This window comes from Hemiscyllium ocellatum, chromosome 9 (genome assembly GCF_020745735.1).
Source record: "Hemiscyllium ocellatum isolate sHemOce1 chromosome 9, sHemOce1.pat.X.cur, whole genome shotgun sequence".
Lineage (NCBI taxonomy): Eukaryota > Metazoa > Chordata > Chondrichthyes > Orectolobiformes > Hemiscylliidae > Hemiscyllium > Hemiscyllium ocellatum.
The window spans coordinates 78,623,656-78,651,220 of NC_083409.1; the positions used below are offsets into that span (position 1 = coordinate 78,623,656).

General features: G+C 42.8%; 1 protein-coding gene across 1 annotated transcript in view; it reads left to right on the forward strand.

Moving 5' to 3' along the window:
* Positions 1 to 863: 863 nt before the first annotated feature.
* LOC132819114 (mucin-2-like) overlaps positions 864 to 27,565 on the forward strand; it is a 65,206-nt gene continuing 38,504 nt past the window's right edge. The window contains exon 1 of the mRNA XM_060830497.1: positions 864 to 1,042. Within this exon, the coding sequence (XP_060686480.1) occupies positions 970 to 1,042 (73 nt within the window). The 5' untranslated portion in view covers positions 864 to 969. The remainder of the gene's footprint in view (positions 1,043 to 27,565) is intronic.

Genomic DNA, 27,565 nt, shown 5'->3' on the forward strand with positions numbered 1-27,565 from the left:
GTGCTGTGGGAGGAAACCGGAGCACCCAGAGGGTGCTCACGCAGACACAGGGAGAAGGTGCAAACTCCACACAGTCAGTTGCCTGAGTCGGGAATTGAACCTGGTCTCAGGCACTGTGAGGCAGCAGTGCTAACCACTGTGCCACCATGCCGCCCACAGTGACTGAGGGACAGGAATCTACTACCATGAAAGAGAGAACCATCCAGAATGTCAGGCAGTGTGTGGAGGAGATAGAGTGAAAAGATGTTAGTTCATTAATCTGCAAAAAGTCAAGATTGGGGAAAACGTCTGTGTTGCTTAAGACTGCAGTATACTTAAAACAAAACTGCTGGAAACTATGTGCAAAACGAAGATACCTGACCTGAAAGTATTCAGAAGTCAGAAAGATGAAAGTTCCAAAATCCAATTGGAGTTGAATCAATTAGCTGAATCAACCGAACAAGGAACTGAAAGTGGATATGGGGTAACCCTTCCCTGAGATCTGAGTGTTCAATATATCATTTCAGTTGCATGACACTCTGATCTTTTGCTTTAAGTTCTGTGTCTTAAGAATCAGCTCCACAGATGAAGGAGCGGTGCTCCGAAAGCTAGTACTTCCAAATAAACCTAGTGTTGTCTCATAACTTAGTACATCTCAACCAGGTCCCGCTCACAGCTCTAAGGAAAACATTCCCAGTTTATCGAGCCTTTGAACATAACAGTCTTGTGAAATGCAATAGCTCTCTGGAGAGCTGGCACAATTAAACTTCTCCAGTTCGAGATTGGAGTTTTGACCAATGAGCTGTTTTTCAGGGGCGGGGTTAACATGTGTTGCAGAGCGTGTTGATTTCAGTCCCACTGTGGAAACACGTGGCGCTGTTGAGACTGAGGCAGACAAGCGTCTTCTCTTTTTCTCCTACTGTGTGACTCATTCACAGGTTATTTATAGCTTTTTCGTCGGGGATTCAGTCCGAGCTTTCGGGATCGGTAATGAGGATGGAGACAGTAGACCGCTGGAGGATCTGTTTGTGTCTTTTTGTTACAGTGTTCACCTCTTCTCGGGGTAGGCGCAGTTACTTACTCATATTTATTGGTGGACTTGTTTTAGCAAACTCATCGTGTGCATATTTACCCTCTGGATTTTTTTTCTCTTAACCTTTTAACTATTTAATTAATTGTCTGCAGATGCCGACTTCGGCTCATTTCCTAGTAGTTCATTCCGTTCGGCTTGCCCAGATTTATGTGAACAAACCTGCAGCTTTCTCCTTTGTAATATGTGGGCAGTTATTGCTTTCAATTCCTAAAGAACGGATTTCCTAGTTTTTGGCAGGGTTCAGCAGTTCGACCAGCGACGCTGTTTTACGCTTTAAAATGGATACAGTTGGACGGTTTGGATACACCTTTAGCAGTGATTTAATTGTAACACTTAAAGAGTTTACTTTAAAGGCAACCCAGTGGAAGGGTTTTGATACCGTACAGACGTCTGTGTCGAACTCCGGTGTTTTTTTAAAAATTGTAACCCAGATTTTTAATTGCTGGAACAGTTGACTCTACTAAAGTTCGAACTGCATTTAATTTACATCTTGGAAAGTTGAATGTAACTGTGACTTCCAGCTGGCTCTTAGACCTTAGTAACCAACGCTGATCTATACTCAGTTGCTTCCATGAAAGGATATGAGATCTTTCATTGCACATCTAAACTTTTCCCATTTTTGGGAAAGGAAGGTTTCCTGATCATGTAGGCCTATTTGGCTGCTTCTTTCTACTTTGGCAAGACTATTCTCTAGAGAAGGCTTTTAAGGACAGGCACCAATGTAAGATACTGAGTCTGGTGTCTTTCACGGTGTAGTGATTTAAAATTTTCTATTTTGATAACTGCTTAATTAGCCATGTAATCAAATGCCTAGTACAGCATTTGTGAAATCTTGAGATTTTAAAATCTGCATGTGAGCAGTAGGTGTAGCTATGTAACTTACTGCAGGAAGTTTTGAAGAGTTTCACCCATCAGAGATACTTTTTAGAACATTCCTTGTCATAACAAACGCTGATAGTTATTCTGGGTAAGGTATCAGAAAGGTAAATGCGTGATTGGGTAATCTTGGGTTCTTCTTGGTTGTATTTTCTGAAATATGACTTTAGATTATATGTTGGAGACTCGAGATTAAACCAGCAACATTCTGATGTCGATTTACTTATATAAATTGAGCAAAAGTTTGTTTAATAAGTAGTACATCCTGAAATTGTCATACGTAGGGTGGTGATGAGTACATAGGTTATGTAAATACAAAAATCAGACTTTTGTTCAATGTTACCATGTTCTGTGAGGGTTTCCTGTGCAGAGTGTCCTTGAAATCTCTGCAGTATTTGTACACCGTGATATATATAGTATGGAATGTCATCCCAATACTAGCAGGTTTCCAGGTATAAACATGGGAAAAATGAAATATATATGTATTGTTCCAGCTTTGTATAGTCTTTTGCCTCAAGTTAGTCATATTTCAGCTATGCTTGTTTATGAAAGCATATGATTTGAAATTCTGAGAATGAAGTGCCTACTATATACACAGAATCCAACTCTGCAATGTAGTTTTAATAAATTCTCCGAGCTTGGATTAGTTAAACTAGTTGTTTAGATGTGATCTATACTTGGAACTGGACTCTTGTACAGGAATTGACTGTGGAGCAACTAGTGCTTCATTAGGCAAAAATAAATATGCATCTAAGAATAAAATATCCAATCTCATAATGGTTCTTTCAATATTGGGACAGTTTCGTAATAATGCAGCTCTATTCCAACACAGTTATGGCATTCACAGCTGCTTTTTTTTAAAAAAAAATGTGGAAAATTGCCCATGTATATCCTGCCCACAAGATGGATGAATCCAATCCAGCCACCTACAACCCAATCAACCTGCTCATCATCTGAGGTTTTGGATGAGGGATTGATGGCTGCTATCAAGACTGAATTAGTGATAACCAACTCGCTATTGCTCAGCTTGGGATCCACTGAGACAACTTGACTCTCTATCTCATGACCACGTTGATTTGAACATAGATGACAGAACTGAATTCCAGAGATTAGTGACTTTGTGGCAACATTTGACTGTGTTTGGCATCTGGGACCATGAGTAAATTTGAAACCGGTGGCAGTCGGTTGACAGTTTTTCACTGGCTGTTGTATGCAGCACTATCACAGATGGTTATGGTACCAAGAATTCAGACATAATAATTAATCTTTGAAATATCAAGACCACAGTTTGTATGCTGTGTATGATATTATGCTGCATACTACAGGAAGGATGTTCAAGCATGTTCTGAGGTGCAAATTGACTCGGCTGCTATCCAACATGATGAAAAACATTGGAGGAAATAATCAGTTGTGTGTCTGTTTTGGTTAGAGAGAAAACCATTGTGACTTGACGGGCAGAGAACATAGAAACAGATGCTTTTAGTGATTGTGTGGCTTAAAGCAAAAATAAATAAAATGAGAGATTCAGAGCAGAGTAGGGGAAATTTTTTTCTCTACAAACTTTTTTAAGGCTGCAGACTACAACCAAGATTAGAGATTGAAACAGACTTTTGTCAGCGTTCAAATAGACAAGATCTTTTGCATGGGGTGAGGGAGTTCAGAACTAGAGGATATCGGTTTAGGGTGAGAGGGGAAAGATTTAAAAGGGACCCAATGGGCAACCTTTTAACAGAGGGTGCTGTGTGTGTGGAATGAGCTGCCAGAGGAAGTGGAGGAGACAAAAAGACTACAGTTGCTGGAGTCTAAGGTAGACGAGGCTGGAAGAACACAGCAAGTGAGGCAGCATCAGGAGGTGAGCAGTCAATGTTTCAAGTATAACCCATCTTCAGGACTGGCGTGGGTGTAAGGGGAGCTGCAGACAAAGGGGGTGGGGGAGTGCTGGTGGTGAAGTCGAGATAAGGGAAGACAGGTAGAGGTTGCAATCTGATTAGTCAATGGGAGGAATAAATCCCGTTGGTGGCCAGAAGGGAGGAGCTGGGAAGGGAGTCAGGTGATGGGAATGGCAGCTATTTTCAAATTGGAGAACTCTATGTTGAGTCCACTAGGCTGTAGGCTGCCCAAGTGAAAAATGAGGTGTTGGTCCTCCAGTTTGTGGTTTGTTTTGTTATGGCAATGGAGCAGGCCAAGGATGGTCAGAAAGGGAATTCAAATGAGTGGTGACTGGGAGGTCAGGTTAGCCCCTGCTTGCCTGGCTGAGATGCTCGCCAAAACGCGCTCTCAGTTTATGTTTAGTCTCCCAGATGTAGAGAAGATCACATCAGGAGGACCAGATATAGTAAACTAAGTTGAAGGAGAGGCAGGTGAACCTCTCTCACCTGGAAGGAATGTTTGGAGTCCTGGATGGAGGTGAGTGGGGTGGTGTACCAGCAGGTTTTGCATCTTTTCCAGTTGCAGGGGAAGGTACTTGGGAGTTGATGGGAAAAGTGGAGCAAACCAAGGATTGACAAAGGGAGTGGTCCTTGTGGAAGGTGGAGAGGGAAGATGTGTGTTTGGTGGGGTCTAGTTGGAGCTCACAGAAGTGTTTAAGGATGATGCAATGGATGGGGAGACTGGGGTGGTAGGTGAGGATGAGGGAGTCCCTGTCTTTATTATGTTTAGTGTATGGGGAGGAGTGTTAAAGCAGTGGAATAGGAAATAGAGGCAGTGTGGTAGAGAGCTGTTTGGATGACAGAGGAGGGAAAAGCACGTTGTTCAAAATACGTGGACATCTGGGATGCTTTATGGGAGTGAAATGTCTCGTCTGGGTGAAGGAATTGAGAGAACTGGATGGAGTCTTTGCAGGATATTGAGTAGGAGGAGGTGCAGTCCAAATAGTTGAGTGTATGAGTTTATCATAAATGTCTGTCTGGAGACTGTCGCCGGGGATGGAAATGGAGAGGTCGAGAAAGGGGAGGGAGGTGTCCAAGATGGACCAAGTGAATTTGAGGGCAGGGTGGAAGTTGTGGGTGGAGTCTTAAACTGCTCCAGTACAGCCTAGGTACAGAACACTGCACCAATGCAGTTATCGATGTAACGGCAGAAGAGTTAGGGCACAGTGCCTGTGTAGATACTGAAGAGGGTGTAATTGGTAAATCTATCTCCATATATTGCATGTTTTCATTGTTTAACTTGATAGCAATTTTGTCAAATTATCCCTTTCCATTTCTACATTTTTTTTAAAAAAACAAAATACTATATTCTCTGTCAAATAAAAACAGAAAATATTGAGAATACTCAGTAGTGCCTATGGCAAAGAAAATAAAGTTTGATGTTTGAAGTTATGAACTTTCATTAGATCAATAAAATTGGCTAATCTTCATTTCTGTTTAGATTTTTTACTCATGCCAGAGTCCCCCAGGTTCCATTCTCCAATGAGTGTGAAACATCCAGTTTACTGCTTTCCACATTCCTGACTTGCACACAACCCCATTCTGTCCTTTCTTTTACCGTTGCCATATGCCTTGTTCATGCCAGCAAATCCCTTTACAGCCCTACTCTGTACCTCTATAACACTTTGATGTTCTATCCTGCCCGTGTCTTTTGTCCATATACTCCTGATCTACTAATGTGTTTCTTGTTTCTGTTTGCTTTATCGTAATTGTTGCCACCTTTTTGGGATCCCCATGTTTTGATTCTTCTCAGCATTAAATCCTTTAGACAATTGAATTGTCTAACTTATATTAATAGGTTCCCCCCCCACTTTGGACCTCACCTATGATGTGATGTTAGACACTTTAGTATAACGCCTTTAATGTATTTTTATTTCAAGAGTTAGTGACATGCCGTTTTGTTTTAAAAGGGTTTGGTTGCAGGCTCATGAAAGGAGGAGTGGTGAGGATTTTCTGCAGCTATTTACTCCCTGTGAATCAGGTGGAGGACAAAGAGGAATTACCCGGTGTGGTTGTTAAACATCTATTTAATTCAGTTCTTAGATGCGCCTTTTGGTGGATGCTTATGAAAGTGTTTTAAATATAGAGATCCTAACCCCAATTACAATTTCTGTGGAGAAATGTGTTATGCTGGTCAGTTTTTCTAGAGCTTAAATGGCCTAACATGAGCATATTAAAAGTGGCAAAAGACTGCTTCAGTATCTAAGGATTAATGTTAAAATGGAAAGTTTGTCCAATCATCGTTAACATCCCAATTCTGGGAGTCCTTATGGCACAATAGTAATGTCTCTACCTCTGGGCTGTGAAGGACTCGGTTAAAGCCCCACCTCTGAACAGGTTTATTTCCTTTTTTTTAAAAAAAAGACATCTCTTTTCTGATCTTATGGAGGGAAAGTCTTTGAAGCAGCTAAAAATTGTTGGGCTGAGGTTTTTGCCCAGAGGAACCCGTGCAATGTGCTTAAAAATGATTGGCCTTAAATAGCTGAAATCATCTTCCTGTATGTGACATCTGTTTCCAGCCAATGGAGAACTTCCTCTTGATCACAATAATATTGAAACTTTTTGATTGTTGCTCTTGGTCAAATGCTGTTATAAGATCAAGGATAATCAATGTCATCTCATCTGTGGAATATAGCCCCTTTTTGTCCATTTATGAACGAAAACTATGGTGAAGTCATAAAAGGAACAAAAACATACAATTTGAAATGATGTGCAAAAGAAGCCAGGTTGAGGTAATCAAAAATAGTTCCCACTCAGTGAATAGTTAGGGTATGGAATGCAATGCCTGGAAGTGTGTTGGAGGCAGTTCTTTGAGATTAAAAACTGGATGATTATTTGTACAAAAATAATATGCAAGGGTATTAGGAGAAAGGAGATTAACAGTAGGTAATAATGGTCATTTAAGGAGCTGCTGCAAACATGATGAGCTGAATGGCCTCTTGTGTTGTGCTATATCTTTGATTTTGAGAAGGAGTGCTCTTTGTGGTACCCAATTGGTAAGATAAAATGCTTTTGCTTGATAGCACTGACAAAGTAATCTTCCATCACTTTGAGAATAGGCTGGTATTCTAGTAACTGGTTGAATTGTATTTTTCCTGATTTCTTTTTCTCTGGAGAAGTTATATGGAAACAGGCCATTTAGCCCAACAAGTCCACACTGACCCTCTGAAGAGTAACCCACCCAGCCCCATTCCCATACCTCTTATTGTACTTTTACTCTGACTCATGTACCTAACCTACACATCCCTGGAAACTATGGGGAATTTAGTATGGCCAGTTCATCTAACCTGCACGTCTTTGGGTTGTGGGAGGAAACCCATGCAGAAACAGGGAGAATGCAAATTTCACATGGTTGCCTGAGGCTAGAATCGAGCCTGGGTCCCTGGTGCTGTGAGGCAGCAGTGCTAACTCCTGAACCACCATCCTGCCCACGGTGAATATCTAATGAAATTCCACATGATCGATTTGATGCCAACGTTGAAGCTGTGTGAGAACAGCTTATCCTGGAGCACAAGTTTTCAGTACTACAGATGGAATTGTGTTCAGACTCATAGCTGTTGCTGACCCGTGAGCTATTTACATACCACTTGGAGAGAAATGAATTGGCTGAAGTCTGGCATTCAATAGTTTAGATCTCAGGATGAGGCCAAGTTCTACTGTTCAGTCAGCACTTAGGGTGGAAAATATTTGCAAATACCTCAGTGTTCTCTTCTGCTTTGTGTTAATCTATGTCATCATTCAGGTTGGGAAGCAATGTAAATTTCCATATGGTTGTTTAGTTATGCACAACATATAAGGACTGCAAAGCTTTAATCTGAGTGATTTGGTTGTGATATTGATTAGATGCTACCTCTTTTATTTTACTGGAATGTAGTCCTGTGATGTAGTTTCAACAAATTGGCACATCCTTTTGAGTACATCCTGTGCTTTGCTTGGCATGCCCTTCTATATCATTGATCCTGGCTTAATAGTAATTGTGGAGTAAGGATAAGTTCAATCATGGTGTTCTAGATTATGTTGGAGAAGAGTTCTAGAGCTGATGGTCCATAGACCCTCAAAGGTGCACTGTTGTGAGACGTTAGAGTTATTAGAAATCACTCGCATTTAACATGGTAGTACCACACAACGTCATTTAATTTGGTCTCTTTTAAATCAATGGAGGACCATAATACTGAAGGATGAAGGTTTGGAGCTGGGTAACTTTTTTTTGTTTGTTTTTAAAAAGTACCTGAGAAAATATTGAATCCCTGAAACATCTGGAGGCATGAATTATAACATTGCGACTCAACAGCCAAGGCATGATTGGATGTGTGATTCACCAAAACCTCCAGTCAAATCAATGTGGAAACACTTACTTACTTTATAATCAAATTGTACTTTTTTCACTGTTGCTATTTGGTTTCTGTGGGTTGCATCCTAAATGCTGAATTCTTTTTTTTGTTGGCATCGTTTGAGTTTGATGTTTTTGGAGAAGGATCACCATAAGGGACTTGATGGCCTAGAGGAATTATCATTGGACTATTAATCCAGAAACCCAGGTAGGGTTCTGGGGTCCCAGGTTCAAATCCTGTCGTGTCAGATGGTGGAATTTGAATTCAATAAAAATCTGGAATTGGGAGTGCAATGATCTTGAATCCGTTGTCAATTTTTGGAAAAACCCACCTGGTTCACTAATGTCAGTTAGAGAAGGAAACTGCCATCCTTGCCTCATCTGGTCCTACAGGTGACTCCAGACCCACCACAACATGGTTAACTCTTAACTACCCTAGGATGGGACATAAATGCTGGCCTAGCCAGTAATGCCTTCATTCTGTGAATGAATTTAAAAAAGAACTGTTAAGCGTTTCTTAATATTGTAGTTCTTGCAAATGCATAAGGTTAGTCCATGGCATTTATCTAAATGGTGTTTTACATATCTCTATTTCTATATCAATTTATTTCTATAGAGTCCATTTCCCTCCTAATGTTCTGATGTAACTATTTTCAATTGATCTCTTTTTTTTTAACAAGGCGTATTCCTAACCTTGTCAAAGTAAGGTTTAGACCATGAATTATGCAAAAGTCTGTTCCTTAATCTAATGTGCACATTTTAAATAAGATTTTCAGCAATGGAATTTTTATACCATTCATGTTGTACTAAGTCAGAAGTTTTGGCTTGTGATCTGAGAATACTGAAATGTGCTAATTGCTTCCTATTTGTGTATTTGGCAACAGTTGCAGAAGCAAACCTCAGAAGTTCCAGCCATTTTGCTGTAAAACTGCATTTGGAAGTTTAATTTGGACTTGACCTATAAAGTTGCACATCCGTATTTACAAGTGAAACAAAAGTACACACAAGCACAGTATGCACCTTGAATTTTCAAATATTTATTTGGTGGATCACATTAGAGAATTTTGGGATGAATTATACAGTATGACTGCTGCAGTGTTTCCATCTACATATTTACTGGCACAGCAGTCAGAAGCAGGCTTTCTTTCTGATCCATTTACTTTCCTGGTAGAAGTTAAAAGAAAGCTAGAAAATAATTGGTATTTGGAATTTCTCCAGAGCAAAATTCTAAACTCTTCGAGGATTTAGAAAGAAATCTATGCAAATATATTATTCACAATTATCAGCCAAATATGGAGTAAAGTTTTGTCTTTCTCGATGCCAGCCATTCCCAGTTTCTTGCCCAAATGTGCATTGATATGAAGAGATCATGTTCTCACTTGACCTTCACAGACACATCTTTGCAGCAAGGATCTCTAGATAGCAGTCAAAAATGGTCAAATTTCCCTTTTTTGGTTTTAATGTATACCCATTTGTATCGACAACTCCCACACAGCCCAAGAAGGCTATTCTATTAACTAATTACCTAATCATCAAGAGAATTGATTTTATTAGCAGGGTTTGTTTAAAAGCAATTTTGTCTTTGAACTTTGTTTTGCAGCATAATTAAAGCCTTCCTTCTCGCTGCACTGAGGGGTCCAGAAGTTACTCTGAACTGTTACCTAAAATATTGAATGAAGTGAAACATTATGTGAATGTTCACTTTTTTTTCATTTTCTTTCCTCTCTCCTATCTAACATATCAATACATTGTGTGCACTATGATGTCTAGCACATCAATTCTGTATTGCTTCACACTATTGCTTCATAGCATGTGACAATGTGATTCTGTGGCTTGCTGGATCTGTGCAGGGGCACGGTGAGCTCTTGTCTGAACAGATGATCATCAAACATGATATTGGTGAGATAATTCTGATATTTTTAATCCCAGACTCATCCTGAAACTTCTGGTTTCAGAGGAACAAACTAATTAATTGAAACCAGAAAAAGGCAGTGAGTAACCTTGTCTCTTATCAGCCAGTGATGCAAGTAGGTTAAAGGAAACCGAAAGCTGGAAGTAAGTAAATATAAGGTTGCCGCTGCTGTTTGTTACTGAAATGTTATTGATTGTCACAGTCATTCAGTGCACATACTTGCTGCTGAGGACTGAGATAAAGGCAAAACTACTGCAGGCAAGCCGTCCAGATCATCGTGAGCAGAACTAGTTTAGTTCTGGAGGACAAAAAAACAAAGAAAATTACAGCACAGGAACAGGCCCTTCAGCCCTCCAATCATGTGCCAATCCAGATGCTCTATCTAAACCTGTCACCTATTTTCCAAAGGTCTGTATCCCTTTGCTCCCTACCCATTCATGTATCTGTCTAAATATATCTTAAATGACACTATCGTGCCTGACTCTACCACCTCTGCTGGCAAAGTGTTCCAGGCACCCACCTCCTCTGCGTAAAGAACTTTTCACACATGTCTCCTTAAACTTTTCCCCATTTAGTTTGAACTCATGAGACCTTGTAATTGAGTCCCCCACTCTTGGGGGTGGGGGCAGTGGGAGGAGGAATCTCCTTGCTATCCACCCTGTCCATACGTCTCTTGATTTTGTAGACTCCAATCAGATCCCCCTCAACCTTCGTCTTTCTAATGAAAATAATCCTAATCTACTCAACGATACTCTCCATATCGGTCAACATCCTAGTGAAACTCCTGCACCCTCTGCAAAGCATCCACATCCTTTTGGTATTGTGGTGACCAGAGCAATACGCAATATTCCAAATGTGGCTGAACCAAAGTCCTATACAACTGTAACGTGACCTGCCAACTACTGTACTCAATACCATGACACAATGTTACTGTGGATTGTATCCATCGATCTGTGGTTGACTTGGTAGCTGCTGCCTAATGAGGATGCCTAGGGAATAGTTGCTGTTTGTTGGAACTTTTACACTTTAAAGATGTGAAATACAGAAACAAATTCTTCAGTCCAACTTGTCCATGCTGACCAAATATCTGAAATTATCCTAGCCCCATTTGCCAGCTCTTGGTCCAACTTGGAAAATCAAAATCTGCTCTTAACTTTTTCTTTCTGTTCTTTGGTTAGGCTAGAGCACCTCTCGTCATAATTCATTCTCCTTATTGAATCTACTGCAATCCACTTGACAAATTGATTGGAAACAGCAAAGATCATGCCTCCAGTGGATGTGCATCCTTTGAAATGCCTTTGTTTTAGGTAGCCAAATAGTGCCACCTTCACAGTGATATACTGCAGTGTGGTCAGGGCTTTGGTGGGTGCAGTGGAACTAGGGTTCAGCAGCCATTGGATAGGGAAAGGGAAGTAGCTGAAAGGGGTCCAGGGTTTGTTTGGACTGCTGGGAGTAAACAGCAGAACTGTTGTGAAACTTGAAAGGGTTCAGAAAAGAATTACAAGGATGTTGCCAGGGTTGGAGGATTTGAGCTATAGGGAGAGGCTGAGGGGTGACCTTTTATAAAGGTTTATAAAATCATGAGGGGCATGGATAGGGTAAATAGACAAGATAATTTTCTCCTCGGTGGGTGAGTCCAAAACTAGAGGATATAGATTTAAGGAGAGAGGGGAAATATTTAAAAAGGAACCTGAGGGGCAACCTTTTCACGAAGATGGTGTGTATGGAATAAGCTGCCAGAGGAAGTGGTGGAGACTGGTACTATTGCAACATTTGAGAGGCATTTGGGTGAGCATATGAATAGGAAGGGTTGAGAGAGATATGGGCCAAATGCTGGCAAATAGGATTAGATTTATTTAGGATATCTGGTTGCCCTGGACGAATTGGACCGAAGGGTTTGTTTTCATGCTGTATGGCTGAGTTTTAACTGCCTGAATCAGTGCTAGTTTTCAGTCAGACTGGCCTAGCTTGACAAATTCCTGTCTTTTTTTTAAATTTAGGTTCCTGCTTCCTTCTATTTGCTACTCAATCCAACAAATAGGAATCAATCCTAAACTTGGTGGGAAAAGCTAGAGCCTAAACTGAGAGCTGATATAGTGACAAAGGTTTTGTTAATTGACACTCACCCAGACCTGAATGGGGAGCTGACATTTGGCATAACTGTCTCTGGTTAATATACACTTCAATTCATTTTAATAAAAGAGAGCATGCATTGGTTTTTATTGAGGAGTCCTTTGGAAGGTTAGCACTGCTGCCTCACAGTGCCTGAGACCCGGGTTCAATTCCCGACTCAGGCGACAGACTGTGTGGAGTTTGCACGTTCTCCCCGTGTCTGCGTGGGTTTCCTCCGGGTGCTCCGGTTTCCTCCCACAGTCCAAAGATGTGCGGGTCAGGTGAATTGGCCATGCTAAATTGCCCGTAGTGTTAGGTAAGGGGTAAATGTAGGGGTATGGGTGGGTTGTGCTTCGGCGGGTCGGCGTGGACTTGTTGGGCCGAAGGGCCTGTTTCCACACTGTAAGTAATCTAATCTAATCTATTCTTCAATGAAGTATCAGGAAAGGAGCACAAGTAGGAGAAAGGATCAGTATGTACCATCTATATAGTAAGAGAAGTTTCACAGATAGTATAAGCGGGATTTTCCCAGCTTTTTACTCAACACACCTTTAACTCAGTAGGATTGTCAACCTTCGCAGGATTGTTCTGAAGTCTCCAGCAAATAAAAAAAACTGGAATTTTGCTGTGAGCAAAGCCAGAAGAGAAATTGTCAGGGCTTTATAGAGGACTCTCTTTTTATTTTCATTGTTTTAGCCATAGGAAAATAGGGTTGGGTTTTTTGTCAACAATCATCTAATCTGATGAACCCAATTGGATTTTATTAGATTAGATTTACAGTGTGGAAACAGGCCCTTCGGCCCAACAAGTCCACACCGACCCGCCGAAGCGAAACCCACCACCCATTTGGAGGTGGTGCACAAGTCAGATTGTCAAATGAATGAGTGGAGAGGAGAAGAAGGCGTACTGCTGGGGTATGGGTGGTGTTGTCAAAGGCAGCATATTAATGTTCCTTATTTCCTTGAAGGTAGTTGTAGAAGTTCACAATACAGAATCAGATAAGTTAATTGTTGTTTCACGTCTGTCCAAGAGAAAGGCTGTATTAGTGGGTACAGTGGGTTCTTATTTGATTATGTTTTTGGAGATACGTCTCTTGATTAAACTTAAAATATAAGCCATAGCTCTTAATTTAATCTGGGGCAGTGTTTTGTAGAGGAATAAGACGGTGTTATTTTCTGGGTCTGTAGATTGTGAAGGAGCAAAAATGGCTTTTGCAGTGATATGTACTTCTTGTCAGATGTGGGAGTTTAAAGAGTTTAAGGATTACTGCGGATTATATCTGCCATAAATGCTATTGGATATGAATCTTATCAGATCGAGTGGATCGGTCGGAGAGACAGATAGAAGTGATGAGGAATTTGCAACAGCAACAGTATGTGATGGATGGCATTTATAGGAAGGGGGAAAGTCTCAGATACAGTCACATAGATGGTTTAACTCCAGGAAGGATAAGAGAGGTCGGCACCGAGGGCAGGAGTCTTTTGTGGATATACCCATTTCAAACAGGTACGCTGTTTTCGAAAATGTAGGGGGTGATGGATTCTCAGAGTAACGTAGCACGAACAGCCAAGTTTCTGGTATTGAGACTGGCTCTAATGCAACGAGGGTTACATCAACTTCCAAGAGATCAATTGTGTTAGAGGTACAGACAGACGTTTCTGTGGCCAGCAGAGAAAAAGCAGAATGGTGTGTTGTTTCCCTGGTGCCAGGATCGATGATGTCGCAGAGAGGGTGTAGAATGCTCTCATGGGGGAAGAGGGGCCAGCAGGAGGTCATTGTCCACATTGGAAACAACAATATAGGAAGGGAAAAGTTGAGATTCTGAAGGGAGATTACACAGTTAGGCAGAAATTTTAAAAAGGATACCAGAAGGGGTAGTAATATCTGGATTACTCCCAGTACTACGAGCAAGTGAGGGCAGGAATAGGAGGATAGAGCAGATGAATGCATGGCTGAGGAGCTAGTGTATGGGAAAAGGATTCACATTTTTGCATCATTGGAATCTCCTTTGGGATAGAAGTGACCTGTACAAGAAGGTTGGATTGCACCTGAATTGGAAGGGGACTAATATACTGGCAGGGAAATTTGCTGGAGCTGCTCAGGAGGATTTCACCTAGTAAGGTGGGGAGGTGACCCAGGGAGATAGTGAGGAAAGAGATCAAATCTGAGACTGGTACAGTTGAGAACAGAAGTGAATCAAACGTGCAGGCAGGGACAAGGTAGGACTAATAAATTAAACTGCATTTATTTCAATGCAAGGGGCCTAACAGGGAAGGCAGTGAGCTCAGGGCATGGTTAGGAACATGGGACTGGGATATCATAGCAATTACAGAAAAATGGCTCAGGGATGGGCAGGCAGCATCCAAGGAACAGGAAATTCAACGTTTCGGGCACAAGCCCTTCATCAGGAATGAGGAAAGTGTGTCCAGCAGGCTAAGATAAAAGGTAGGGAGGAGGGACTTGGGGGATGGGCGATGGAGATGTGATAGGTGGAAGCAGGTCAAGGTGAGGGTGATAGGCCGGTGTGGGGTGGGGGCGGAGAGGTCAGGAAGAAAATTACAGGTTAGGAGGGCGGTGCTGAGTTTGAGGGAATCGACTGAGACAAGGTGGGGGGAGGGGAATTGAGGAAACTGGAGAAATCTGAGTTCATCCCTTGTGATTGGAGGGTTCCCAGGCGGAAGATGAGGCGCTCTTCCTCCAACCGTCGTGTTGTCATGTTCTGGCGATGGAGGTGTCCAAGGACCTGCATGTCCTTGGTGGAGTGGGAGGGAGAGTTAAAGTGTTGAGCCACGGGGTGGTTGGGTTGGTTGGTCCGGGCGTCCCAGAGGTGTTCCCTGAAGCGTTCCGCAAGTAGGCGACCTGTCTCCCCAATATAGAGGAGGCCACATCGGGTGCAGCGGATGCAATAGATGATGTGTGTGGAGGTGCAGGTGAATTTGTGGTGGATATGGAAGGATCCCTTGGGGCCTTGGAGAGAGGTAAGAGAGGAGGTGTGGGTGCAAGTTTTGCATTTCCTGCGGTTTCAGATGGCCTCCTTCAAAGACTGCAGATTCCCCCCACATGTGATCGATGATGCCCTCCACCGCATCTCCTCCACTTCCCGCTGCTCCGCCCTTGAGCCCCGCCCCTCCAACCACCACCAAGACAGAACCCCACTGGTTTTCACCTACCACCCCACCAACCTCCATATACAGTGTATCATCCGCCACCTCCTAACGGACCCCACTACCAGAGATATGTTTCCCTCCCCTCCCCTATCAGCGTTCCGCAAAGACCACTCCCTTCGTGACTCCCTCGTCAGGTCCACACCCCCCACCAACCCAACCTCCACTCCCGGCACCTTCCCCTGCAACCGCAGGAAATGCAAAACCTGCGCCCACACCTCCTCCCTTACCTCTCTCCAAGGCCCCAAGGGATCCTTCCATATCCGCCACAAATTCACCTGCACATCCAAACACATCATCTATTGCATCCCCTGCACCCGATGTGGCCTCCTGTATATTGGGGAGACGGGCCGCCTACTTGCGGAACGCTTCAGGGAACACCTCTGGGACCCCCGGACCAACCAACCCAACCACCCCGTGGCTCAACACTTTAACTCTCCCTCCCACATGCAGGTCCTTGGACTCCTCCATCGCCAGAACATGACAACACGACGGTTGGAGGAAGAGCGCCTCATCTTCCGCCTGGGAACCCTCCAACCACAAGGGATGAACTCCGATTTCTCCAGTTTCCTCATTTCCTCTCCCCCCACCTTGTCTCAGTCGATTCCCTTGAACTCAGCACCGCCCTCCTAACCTGCAATTTTCTTCCTGACCTCTCCGCCCCCACCCCACTCCGGCCTATCACCCTCACCTTGACCTCCTTCCACCTATCACATCTCCATCGCCCCTCCCTCAAGTCCCTCCTCCCTACCTTTTATCTTAGCCTGCTGGACACACTTTCCTCATTCCTGATGAAGGGCTTGTGCCCGAAACGTCTAATTTCCTGTTCCTTGGATGCTGCCTGACCTGCTGCGCTTTAACCAGCAACACATTTTCAGCTCTGATCTCCAGCATCTGCAGACCTCACTTTATACTCAGGGATGGGCAGGACTGGCAGCTTAATGTTCCAGGATACAAATGCGACAGGAAGGATAGAAAGGGAGGCAAGAGAGGAGGGGGAGCGGCATTTTTGATAAGGGATAGCATTACAGCTGTGCTGAGGGAGGATATTCCCGGAAATGCATCCAGGGAAGTTATTTGGGTGGAACTGAGAAATAAGAAAGGGATGATCACCTTATTGGGATTGTATTATAGACCCCCCAATAGTCAGAAGGAAATTGAAAAACAAACTTGTAAGGAGATCTCCGCTATCTGTAAGAATAATAGGGTAGTTGTGGTAGGGGATTTTAACTTTCCAAACATTGACTGGGACTGCCATAGTGTTAAAGGTTTAGATGGAGAGGAATTTGTTAAGTGTGTACAAGACAATTTTCTGATTCAGTGTGTTGATGTACCTACTAGAGGAGGTGCAAAACTTGACCTGCTCTTGGGAAATAAGGCAGGGCAGGTGACTGAGGTGTCAGTGGGGGAGCACATTGGAGCAAAAGACCATAATTCTCTTAGTTTTAAAATACTAATGGAAAGGGATAGACCAGATCTAAATTGGAGAAAGGCCAATTTTGACCGTATTAGTCAAGAACGTTCGAAAGCTGATTGGAGGCAGATGTTCACAGGTAAAGGGATGGCTAGAAAATGGGAAGCCTTCAGAAATGAGAGAACAAGAATCCAGAGAAAGTATATTCCTGTCAGGGTGAAAGGAAAGGCTGGTAGGTATAGAGAATGCTGGATGACTGAAGAAATTGAGGGTTTGGTTAAGAAAAATAAGGAAGTATATGTCAGGTATAGACCGGATAGATTGAGTGAATCCTTAGAGTATAAAGAAAGTAGGAGTATACTTAAGAAGGAAATCAGGGGCAAAAAGGGGACATGAGATAGCATTGGCAAATAGAATTAAGGAGAATCCAAAGGGGGTTTTTACAAATATATTAAGGACAAAAGGGTAACTAGGGAGAGAATAGGGCCCCTCAAAGATCAGCACGGCGGTCTTTGTGTGGAGCCACAGAAAATGGGGGAGATACTAAATGAATATTTTGCATCAGTGTTTACTGTGGAAAAGGACATGGAAGATATAGACTGTAGGGAAATAGATGGTGACATCTTGCAAAATGTCCAGATTACAGACAAGGAAGTGCTGGATGTCTTGGAACAGTTGAAGGTGGATAAATCCCCAGGACCTGATGAAGTGTACCCGAGAACTCTGTGGGAATCTAGAGAAGTGATTGCTGGGCCTCTTGCTGAGATATTTGTATCATCGATGGTCACAGGTGAGGTGCCGGAAGACTGGAGCTTGGCAAACAGGTGCCACTGTTTAAGAAGGGCGGTAAAGACAAGCCAGGGAACTATAGACCGGTGAGCCTGACCTCAGTGGTGGGCATGTTGTTGGAGAGAATCCTGAGGGACAGGATGTATATGTATTTGGAAAGGCAAGGACTGATTAGGGACAGTCAACATGACTTTGTGCATGGGAAATCATGTCTCACAAGCTTGAGTTTTTTTGAAGAAGTAGCAAAAAGATTGAGGGCAGAGCAGTAGGATGTGATCTATATGGACTTCAGTAAGGCGTTCAACAAGGTTCCCCATGGGAGACTGATTAGTAAACTTAGATCTCATGCAATACAGGGAGAACTAGCCATTTGGATACAGAACTGGCTCAAAGGTAGAAGACAGAGGGTGGTGGTGGAGGGTTGTTTTTCAGACTGGAGGCCTGTGACCAGTGGAGTGCTACAGGGATCGGTGCTGGGTCCTCTACTTTTTGTCATTTACATAAATGATTTGGATGCGAGCATAAGAGGTACAGTTGGTAAGTTTGCAGATGACACCAAAATTAGAGGTGTAGTGGACAGCGAAGAGTTACCTCAGATTACAACAGGATCAGGACCAGATAGGCCAAGTGGCAGTTGGAGTTTAATTCCGATAAATGCGAGGTGCTGTATTTTGGGAAAGCAAATCTTAGCAGTACTTATACACTTAATGGTAAGGTCCTTGGGGGTGTTGCTGAACAAAGAACTTGGTGTGCAGGTTCATAGCTCCTTGAAAGTGGAGTCGCAGGTAGATAGAATAGTGAAGAAAGCGTTTGCTATGCTTTCCTTTATTGGTCAGAGTACCGAGTACAGGAGTTGGGAGGTCATGTTGCGGCTGTACAGGACATTGGTTAGGCCACTGTTGGAATATTGCGTGCAATTCTGGTCTCCTTCCTATCAGAAAGATGTTGTGAAACTTGAAAGGGTTCAGAAAAGATTTACAAGGACGTTGCCAGGGTTGGAGGATTTGAACTATAGGGAAAGGCCGAACAGGCTGGGGCTGTTTTCCCTGGAGCGTCGGAGGCTGAGGGGTGACCTTAGAGGTTTACAAAATTAGGAGGGGCATGGTTAGGATGAATAGACAAGGTCTTTTCCCTGGGGTCGGGGAGTCCAGAACTAGAGGGCATAGGTTTAGGGTGAAAGGGGAAAGATATAACAGAGACCTTAAGGGGCAACTTTTTCATGCAGAGGATGGTAGGTGTATGGAATGAGCTGCCAGAGGAAGTGGTGGAGGCTGGTACAATTGCAACATTTACAAGGCACTTGGATGGGTATATGATTAGGAAGGGTTTGGAGAGCTATGGGCCGGGTGCTGGCAAGTGGGACTAGATTGAGTTGGGATATCTGGTTGGCATGGACAGTTTGGACCAAGATGCTGTACATCTCTATGACCATTTTTTAAAAAAAAATCCATGGCTATAGAATGATTTAAACAAGTTACTTATTACCCCTTAAGAGAGAGGCAATCCATGTGCCACATGAAATTCAGAGATCCAAACTCTAATAAATCTCACACCTTGCATTTCAATGTGACTAATTCTATCTTGCATGATTTGTTTCGAGAAGCTTCCCTGCTTTAAGTTAAGCTGACTGGTCTATAATTGCTGGACTTAATCCTTGTTCAAAAAGCACTGTAAGGTTTGCAATTCTCCAGCCATCTAGGACTGACACCTGTGCCGAGAGAAGATTGAAGTATTATGGCTAGTGCTCTATAATTTTCACTCTTGCTTTCTTCGATGTTTTTCTTGCAGTTGTTCAGTAAATTTTGGTTCTTTTTAGTTTGTTAGCCTCCACTGGGCTTTTAAAAATCTCAATACCCTCCATTCTGTTTGATTGCTGATAAGAAACCAAGTTGTATACGCACTTGTTCTCTTTGTCATGAATGCTTTACTTTGTCATGTAACATTAGATTTTTAACTGTCCAAGTGAAAGATGTTTTGCCAATCATGTTGGTATGTATGTGTAAAATGGCCACTGCAACTATACCTATGGCTAATCAGTGATCTCTGCTGAACATGACTGTACTGAAACTATGGTGTTCTAGTCTGAGGGAGCATGCCCATGCTTGCAGGTTTACTGTTCAGTTTTTTTCCAGCAAATGCACAGATAATATTTCAAGTGAAAAGATCTGCTTTAAAATAGATCAAAGAACAATTTCACCATTCATATGGACATCGTTGAATCATTTTCTAATTGCACATTTGTTGGTACAATGAGCCACCGTGCTACCCCAATGTTAGCAATGTTGCCTCACAGCACCAGGGTCCCAGGTTCAATTCCAGCCCGGGTGACTGTGTAGAGTTTGCACATCCTCCCTGTGTCTGCGTGGGTTTCCTTCGGGTGCTCCGGTTTCCTCCCACAGTCCAAAGATGTGCAGATTAGGTGAATTGGCCATGCTAAATTGCCCGTAGTGTTAGGTGTATTAGTCAGGGGTAAATGTAGGGGAATGGGTCTGGGTGGGTTGCTGTTCGGAGGGTTGCTATGGACTTGTTGGGCTGAAGGGCCTGTTTCCACACTGTAGGGAACCTAAATCTAATCTAATTCAACATGCTACATCAATTTTAATTTGCTGATGAAGATTTGGCTCATGGACCCCCTTGTTTAAAATGTAACACCTCATGGACAGCAGTACTTTTTTTTCCCAATGGCTTAAAGTGAAGTGTAATCTAAAATATTACTGGAAAAAGTTCTTTCACCTGATATATAACTTTTAAACAAAAGAAATTGAATCTGAATTAGTATGCTACAAGTGAAAAATTAGAGTTACTGTCCAGTGAAATTTCATGTAGTACATGATTGAGATAATTAAATGACCATGTCCTGATAAATGTTGCAAAAAAAATTTAGTTTCACAAAGGTTAAGCCCGTTAGCAATTTATCTTGCCTTTTTAACTGATCACTTGGCACTGTAAAGAATATTGTGCAATACTCCAAAGTAAAATCAATTTTTGTTCTTCCCTACTTAAAGGCCCTCAAATCACGAAGACTTCCCTATTCGGAAGGGTAGGATGCTGACTTACTCCAGTGGGTGCCAATAGCACCCTTCAGTTCGGAGAACAGCTCATGAGGATTTTTTCCCCCGCATACCACAGTTTTAAAAGAAAATTCATTCATGTGATGAGGGCATCCCTGAATAGGCAAGCAATTATTGCCCATCCCAAATTGTCTAGAGGTCAGTTAGGAATCAACTAAATTGCTGTGGGTCTGTAGTCACATGTAGTCTAGACCAGGCAAGGATGGCAGTCTCCTCCCCTAAAGGACATTAGTGAACCAGATGAGTTTGTAATGACTATCAACAGTGGATTCTCAGTCATTATTTGATTCTTAATTCCAAATTCCAGATATTTATTGAATTCAAATTCCACTATCTGCCATGGCAGGATTCAAACTTGAGTCTCCAGAACGTTACCTGGGTTACTGGATTAACAGTCCAGCAATAGTACCACCAGCCCTTTGCCTGCCCTGGTTTCCACAAAGTATTTTGGTTGAGTTGGAACTTGCAATGTGGATATTTGTAGGTACAGTCATGTGTCCTATTGTTTACAGCTTGTATGTTAGATCTTGTGCTCTTAGTCATAAATAAGTTAGAATTTTCAAACGTGTAGAATTTTGATTATAATCCCAACAACCTGAAATTTTACCTTCTATATAGGAGCTTTCTTTGTCACATTGGTACGTGAGTTTCATTTTCTGAATCGCTTTCTTTTCTTTGAAGATGCTCCTTAATTGAAGTATTTACTTTAATAAGACAAGATTCAGGGCATGCACAAAAACCCAACGATGCAATAAATGATTATGAAGTCCTCTGTGATGAAATTGGTGTCCAGGGTCAGATCCATTCTTTTATTTGTATGATGGCAGGACACTTTCTAAATTACCAGCGAGTGTGATTTTTAGGTAATTCGGTAATTCACTTCTCCCTAAACTTGTTTAATGTGGGAACATTTGTTGAGTTTCATCTGCCTCTTGCTTGTAGTAGACAGGTAGGAGGCTGGAAGAACACAGCAAGCCAGGCAGCATCAGGAGCTGGAGAAGCCAACGTTTCGGGTGTCACCTTGCTTCAGGACTGGGGATGGTGGGGGTAGGGTGATGTGGGGATAGGTGAAGATGGATAGAGGCTACAACCTGGTTGGTCAATGGGAGGAATGAATCCAATTGGTGGCAGGAAGAAAGGGGAAGAGGCTGGGAAGGGTGTCAGAGGTTGGAACAGGTTATTTCAAATTGTAAAACTCAGTGTTGAGTCTTCCAGACTATAGGCTGCTCAGGTGAAAGTTGAAGTGTTGTTCCTTTTAATTTGAAGTTTGGTTCATTGTGGCAATGAAGGAAGCCAAGGATGGTCATGTTGGAAAGGGAGTGGGAAGGGGACTTAAAATGGGCAGTGACTGGGAGGTCCGGTCGTCCCCTGTGGGTCCAGCTGAGATGCTCAGTGAATCGTTCCCTAAGTTTACGTTTGGTCTCCCCTATGTGGGCTTCTCTACATCGGCAGCACCTGATGCAGTAAACTAGTTTGGAAGAGAGGTAGGTGAACCTCTGTCTCACCTGGAAGAACTGTTTGTCTGGGGCCCTGGATAGAGGTGAGAGGGGTGGTGTACCAGCAGGTTTTACATCTTTTCCAGTTGCAGGAGATACCACTTGGGGGTTTGGGGTGGGGGGGGGGGGGGGGGTGCGTGGCTGGTGGGGAGAGTGGCATAAACAAAGGACTGTCGAAGGGAACGGTCATTGTGGAAGCAAAAAGTGGTGGGGAGGGGAAGATGTTTGTGGTGGAGTCTAATTGGAGTTGGCAGAAGTATTTAAGGATGATACATTGGATGCAGAGACTGGTGGGGTAGTAGGTGAGGACAAGGGGGACTCTATTTATTGCATTTGGGAGGGATTTTAGAGCAGTGGAACAAGAAATGGAGTGGAGGGCTGTCTGGATGACGGAGGAAAAGCATATTGTTTGAAAGAGGTGGATATCTGGGATGCTTGGGGGTGGAATGTCTTCTCGTCTGAGCTGATGTGGTGCAGGAATTGGGAGAACTGGATGGAGTTCTTGCAGGATTTTGGTGGGAGGAGGTGTTGTCCGGGTAATTATGGGAATCTGTGGGTTTGTGAGAAACATCCGTCTTGAGACTGTCATTGGGGATGGAAACGGGGAGGTCAAGAAAAGAGGTGGAGGTGTCCAAGATGGGCCAAGTGAATTTGAGGGCGAGGTGGAAGTTGCGGACAAACTTGATGAACTGTGCCAGTTCAGCCTGGGTATAGGACGCTGCCGCAATGCACTAGTCAAGCATCCTAGCCAGGTCTGCAGGGGACGACCGGACCTCCCAGTCACCATTTATTTTCATTCCCCTTCCCACTGCCTTTCTGACATGACCATCCTTGGCCGCCTCCATTACTACAACGAACTAAATCGCAAATTTGAAGGAACAACGCCTCATCTTCCACCTGGCAGCCCACAGGCTGAAGCAACTCAATATAGAGTCCTCCAATTTCAAATAACTTCCCTTCCCATTCTGACTCCCACCCCCTCCTTCTACTCCTCCCTGCCACCAACCGATTCATTCGTCCTGTTGACCAACCAGGTTGTACCCTCCACCAGCCTTCACCTATCCCCACATCACCACCCTGCCCTGCCACCCCCTTTATCTGCAGCTCCCTCAAAACCCACCCCCCAGTCCTGAAGAAGGGTTACACCTGAAACACCGGCCCTGTACCTCCTGACGCTGCCGGCTTGCTTTGTTCTTCCAGCCTCCTGTCCGTCTACTTTGGATTCCAGCATCTGCAGTTTTATGCCTCTTGCTTGTAATATGCATTATTTTGAAGATGTGTTATGAGAAATATTACTTTAAAATCATTGTGTATCTGAACTTTTTGAAAAATGATGCAAGGATATTGGCAACAGCAGCAACAATACTATATAGTACTGCCAAGAACAATTTGCTTGAAAGGAGACATTATCTGAAAGGCTTTAAGGGAGAGGCCAAATTAGTCAGTTTGTGGGTTCGGGAAAAATTGGTTTTGAACACAGCCGTTTGGAGAGAAGTGTCCACGTGGTAAATGCCTTTGTTTTATCTCCCTCTTTCTCTCAACCCTTCTCCAAGTTAGAGTTGAAAATGCACAGGAAGACCTCATCACTAAAAGGGGAGGGTTCGTTTTTTTTAAATCATTCTGGATCTGTACCATCGTCTCTCGTAAAGGCATTCATCCGGTCTTAAGTGGTTAAGGAGGAAACCCCCAGTGCCAACAGCTTGTTGAAAGCTACTTCAGTTTTCGACCAGCATTTGGACAATCTCTGACTAATCCTCTTTTCAAATTTTAACAATTACTTGCCACACTTTTTAAGATAACTGACTCTTTCTATGCTCGAAGGTTTTGTTACTTTTTCAGGCACAGTAATTGGCTATATTGGTGCATTTTAAACTTTAGGAATTTTTGTTTCTTGATGGTTTAAAAAATACACCAGCTCTAATTTGTCAATTTAAGGGACATGGCTAACTTGTTTCTGATATGATTTGGAGATGCCGGTGTTGGACTGGGGTGTACAAAGTTAAAAATCGCACAACACCAGATTATAGTCCAATAGGTTTAATTGGAAGCTAGTGTGCTTCCAATTAAACCTGTTGGACTATAATCTGGTGTTGTGATTTTTAACTTTGTTTCCGATACTGAGCTTAGGACACACAAATATAATTGTCAATACCTCTTTCATTTTAAAATTTAAAGTTTTCTCTTCTTTTTGTCCAGGCTAAAATGATCATTCCAGCCTTGCCAGCTGAATCATCACTGTGCTTAAGACTCTGCACAGAGTGTAGTGAAGTGTTTTTCGTGTTAGTGTTAAAGTTGTAAATGGGCAATATGGCTGACCTACTGGATATTTTGAAAGCTCAATGTGGAAGGGCACACAAATCATTCAGTTAAATATTGAAAGAATGGACTCCTTTTGGAACTTGACGGTGAAAGTGTAGAAGTCCAGATTTGCAATGAGGCAATTCAAATGAGAGAAACAATATTTTCTCAGGAAAATAAAATAGCCTAGATGTGTGGCACTGTAACTGTGTTTCCAACAAGGCAGATGATCACTTGTTCAAAATTTTAATCTGGATGCAGATTGCTCCATTATAGGTAGAGACGTGTGTAAGAGTGAATTAAGTAATCAATTCTTATCGGCAAGCACTGCTCATTTAGAAACAGTGAGGTTAAACTTGTGGAGAAATTGAGTGCAAGGGCAAATACATCAAGTTAGTCATTGATTTGATGAGATAACTTGTTGCAACGTTAATGGACAAACTCTGACTTTGCAAATAGAGTTTAGGCTGTAAACATGTTTTCCAAGTTGAAACAGCCAAGAGCTTTGGTCGGCTACAGTGCCATTAAAACATCTTTTCAAGGGTAGTTAAGAAAACATAACGGTATGTAAGCAGACATCTTAATCAGCATATAGAAAATATATTGCAACACTGGTTCAAGAGGAAGTAAAGAAGCTGGTGAGAAATGTACTAGTGACAACTTAACACTGAAGAACTCAACTGTCCAGGTTAAGCAAAACTGTACGATTGTGTAGGGACTTCAGTCTCTTCTACTTGGCAATGGATGATGAGCAGTATTCATCAGTGACCTGAAAGATTTATAAACAAGTTGGCAGTATCCAATATAAGATCAATATTAGATTAGTCTCAAGCTTGCACTTAGAGTCATAGAGATGCACAGCATGGAAACAGACCTTTCGGTCCAACTTGTCCATGCAGACCAGATATCCCAACCCAATGTAGTCCCATCTGCCAGCACCCGGCCCATATCCATCTCCAAACCCTTCCTATTCATATACCCATCCAAATGTCTCTTAAGTGTTGCAATTGTACCAGCCTCCACCACTTCCTCTGGCAGCTCATTCCATACACGTAGCACCCTGTGCATGAAAAATTTGCTCCTTGGGTCTCTTTTATATCTTTCCCCTCACTCTAAATCTATGCCCCCCAGTTCTGGACTCCCCCACCGCAGGGAAAAGACTGTTTATTTATCTTATCCATGCCTCTCATGGTTTTATAAACCTCTATAAGGTCAACCCTCAGCTTCCGACGCTCCAGGGAAAACAGCCCCAGCTTATTCAACCTCTCCCCATAGCTCAAATCCTCCAACTCTGGCAATATCCTTGTAAATCTTTTCTGAACCCTTTCAAGTTTCACAACATCTTTCCAATAGGAAGGAGACGAGAATTGCAAGCAATATTCCAACAGTGGCCTAACCAATGTCCTGCACAGCCATAACATGACCTTCCAACTCCTACACTCAATACTCTGACCAATAAAGAAAAGCATACCAAACTCTTTCACTATCCTGTCTATCTTTGACTCTACTTTCAAGGAGCATTGAACCTGCACTCCAAGGTCTCTTTGTTCAGCAACACTCCCTAGGACCTTACCATTACGTGTATAAGTCCTGCTAAGATTTGCTGACCCAAATTGCAGCACCTCACATTTATCTGAATTAAAGTCCATCTGCCACTTCTCAGCCAATTGGCCCATCTGATCAAGGTCCCCTTGTAATCTGAGGTAACCTTCTTCACTATCCACTAACCTCCCAATTTCAGTGTCATCTGCAAATTTACTAACTATACCTTCTGTGCTTACATCCAAATCATTTATGTAAATGATGAAAAGTAGTGGATCCAGCACTGATCCTTGTGGCACTCTACTGGTCACAGGACTTGAGTCTGAAAAACAACACTCCACCACCACCTTCTACCTTTTGAGCCAGTTCACTTAATCCAGATCAAGTTGTGTATATCAACAATATTGCACAATTAAAAATGAATACTTATCTGTAGGAAGCTACCTGATATATGACATGTTCTCCAATACATTTGGGAGTTGGCTAGCTCAGTTGGCTGGGTGGCTGGTTTTGTGGTGCAGGATGACTTTAACAGCATGGGTTCAATTCCTGCACTGGCTGCACTGGAGGTCCCACCTTCTCAACCTCTACCCTCACTTGTTAAACTACCTACAGTTATGTCTCCCTCTTATGTCGTCCTCTGGGACTATGGCAACATAGAATAAATTACACATGCAGTGAGGCACTCTTGTAAAATCGTGATGCAATTTTTTTTTTACTCCCTTGAGATGTGGGCTTCACTAAGCTGATATAACATTTACTGCTCATCTCTAGTTGCCATTGAGGTGGTGATGGTGAGCTCTCCTCTAGAATTGCTACAGTCTGTAGGCTAAAGGTTGATCCACAATGCTTTTGGGGAGAGACTGACTGTAACAGAAGAAACTAGGGGTGGCACGGTGGCTCAGTGGTAGCACTGCTGCCCCACAGCGCCAGGGACCTGGGTTCAATTGCCGCCTCAGGCAACTGTCTATGTGGAGTTTGCACATTCTCCCAGTGTTTGCATGGGTTTCCTCCGGGTGCTCTGGTTTCCTCCCACAGTCCAAAGATGTGCAGGTTAGGTGAGTTGACCATGGAAAATTGCCCATAGTGTTAGGTGCATTAGTCAGAGGTAAATGTAGGGGAATGGGTCTGGGTAGATTGCTCTTCGGAGGGTCGGTGTGGACTTGTTGGGCCGAAGGGCCTGTTTCCACACTGTAGGGAAATTTAAAAAAAAAACACATTTGTGGGCCAAATGAAGCACTCTGACTCAATGTAAAGTTATCAAGGATCAAGTGTGCTTTTGTGCAAGCCAAAGTTGTGCAGCCTGGCCTGAACGTGAATGAAAAGGGGCTGTGGCTTGTGCAAGGAAATTTAGTCAATGCCCCAAACCCAAAGGTGGATCCTCACTTTGATTTTGATTTGGGTAAGGTCCAATGCTATTTACCACTCTGCCTGAGCTTGCTCCACCACATGCATTTGTAAAAAGAGAATAGTCTAAAACACTACAAAATCCTTTCATGAGAGCCTTGAATAATGCTGTACCATATGTTCATTACAACATCTACTTGCTTGAGGTCCTGAT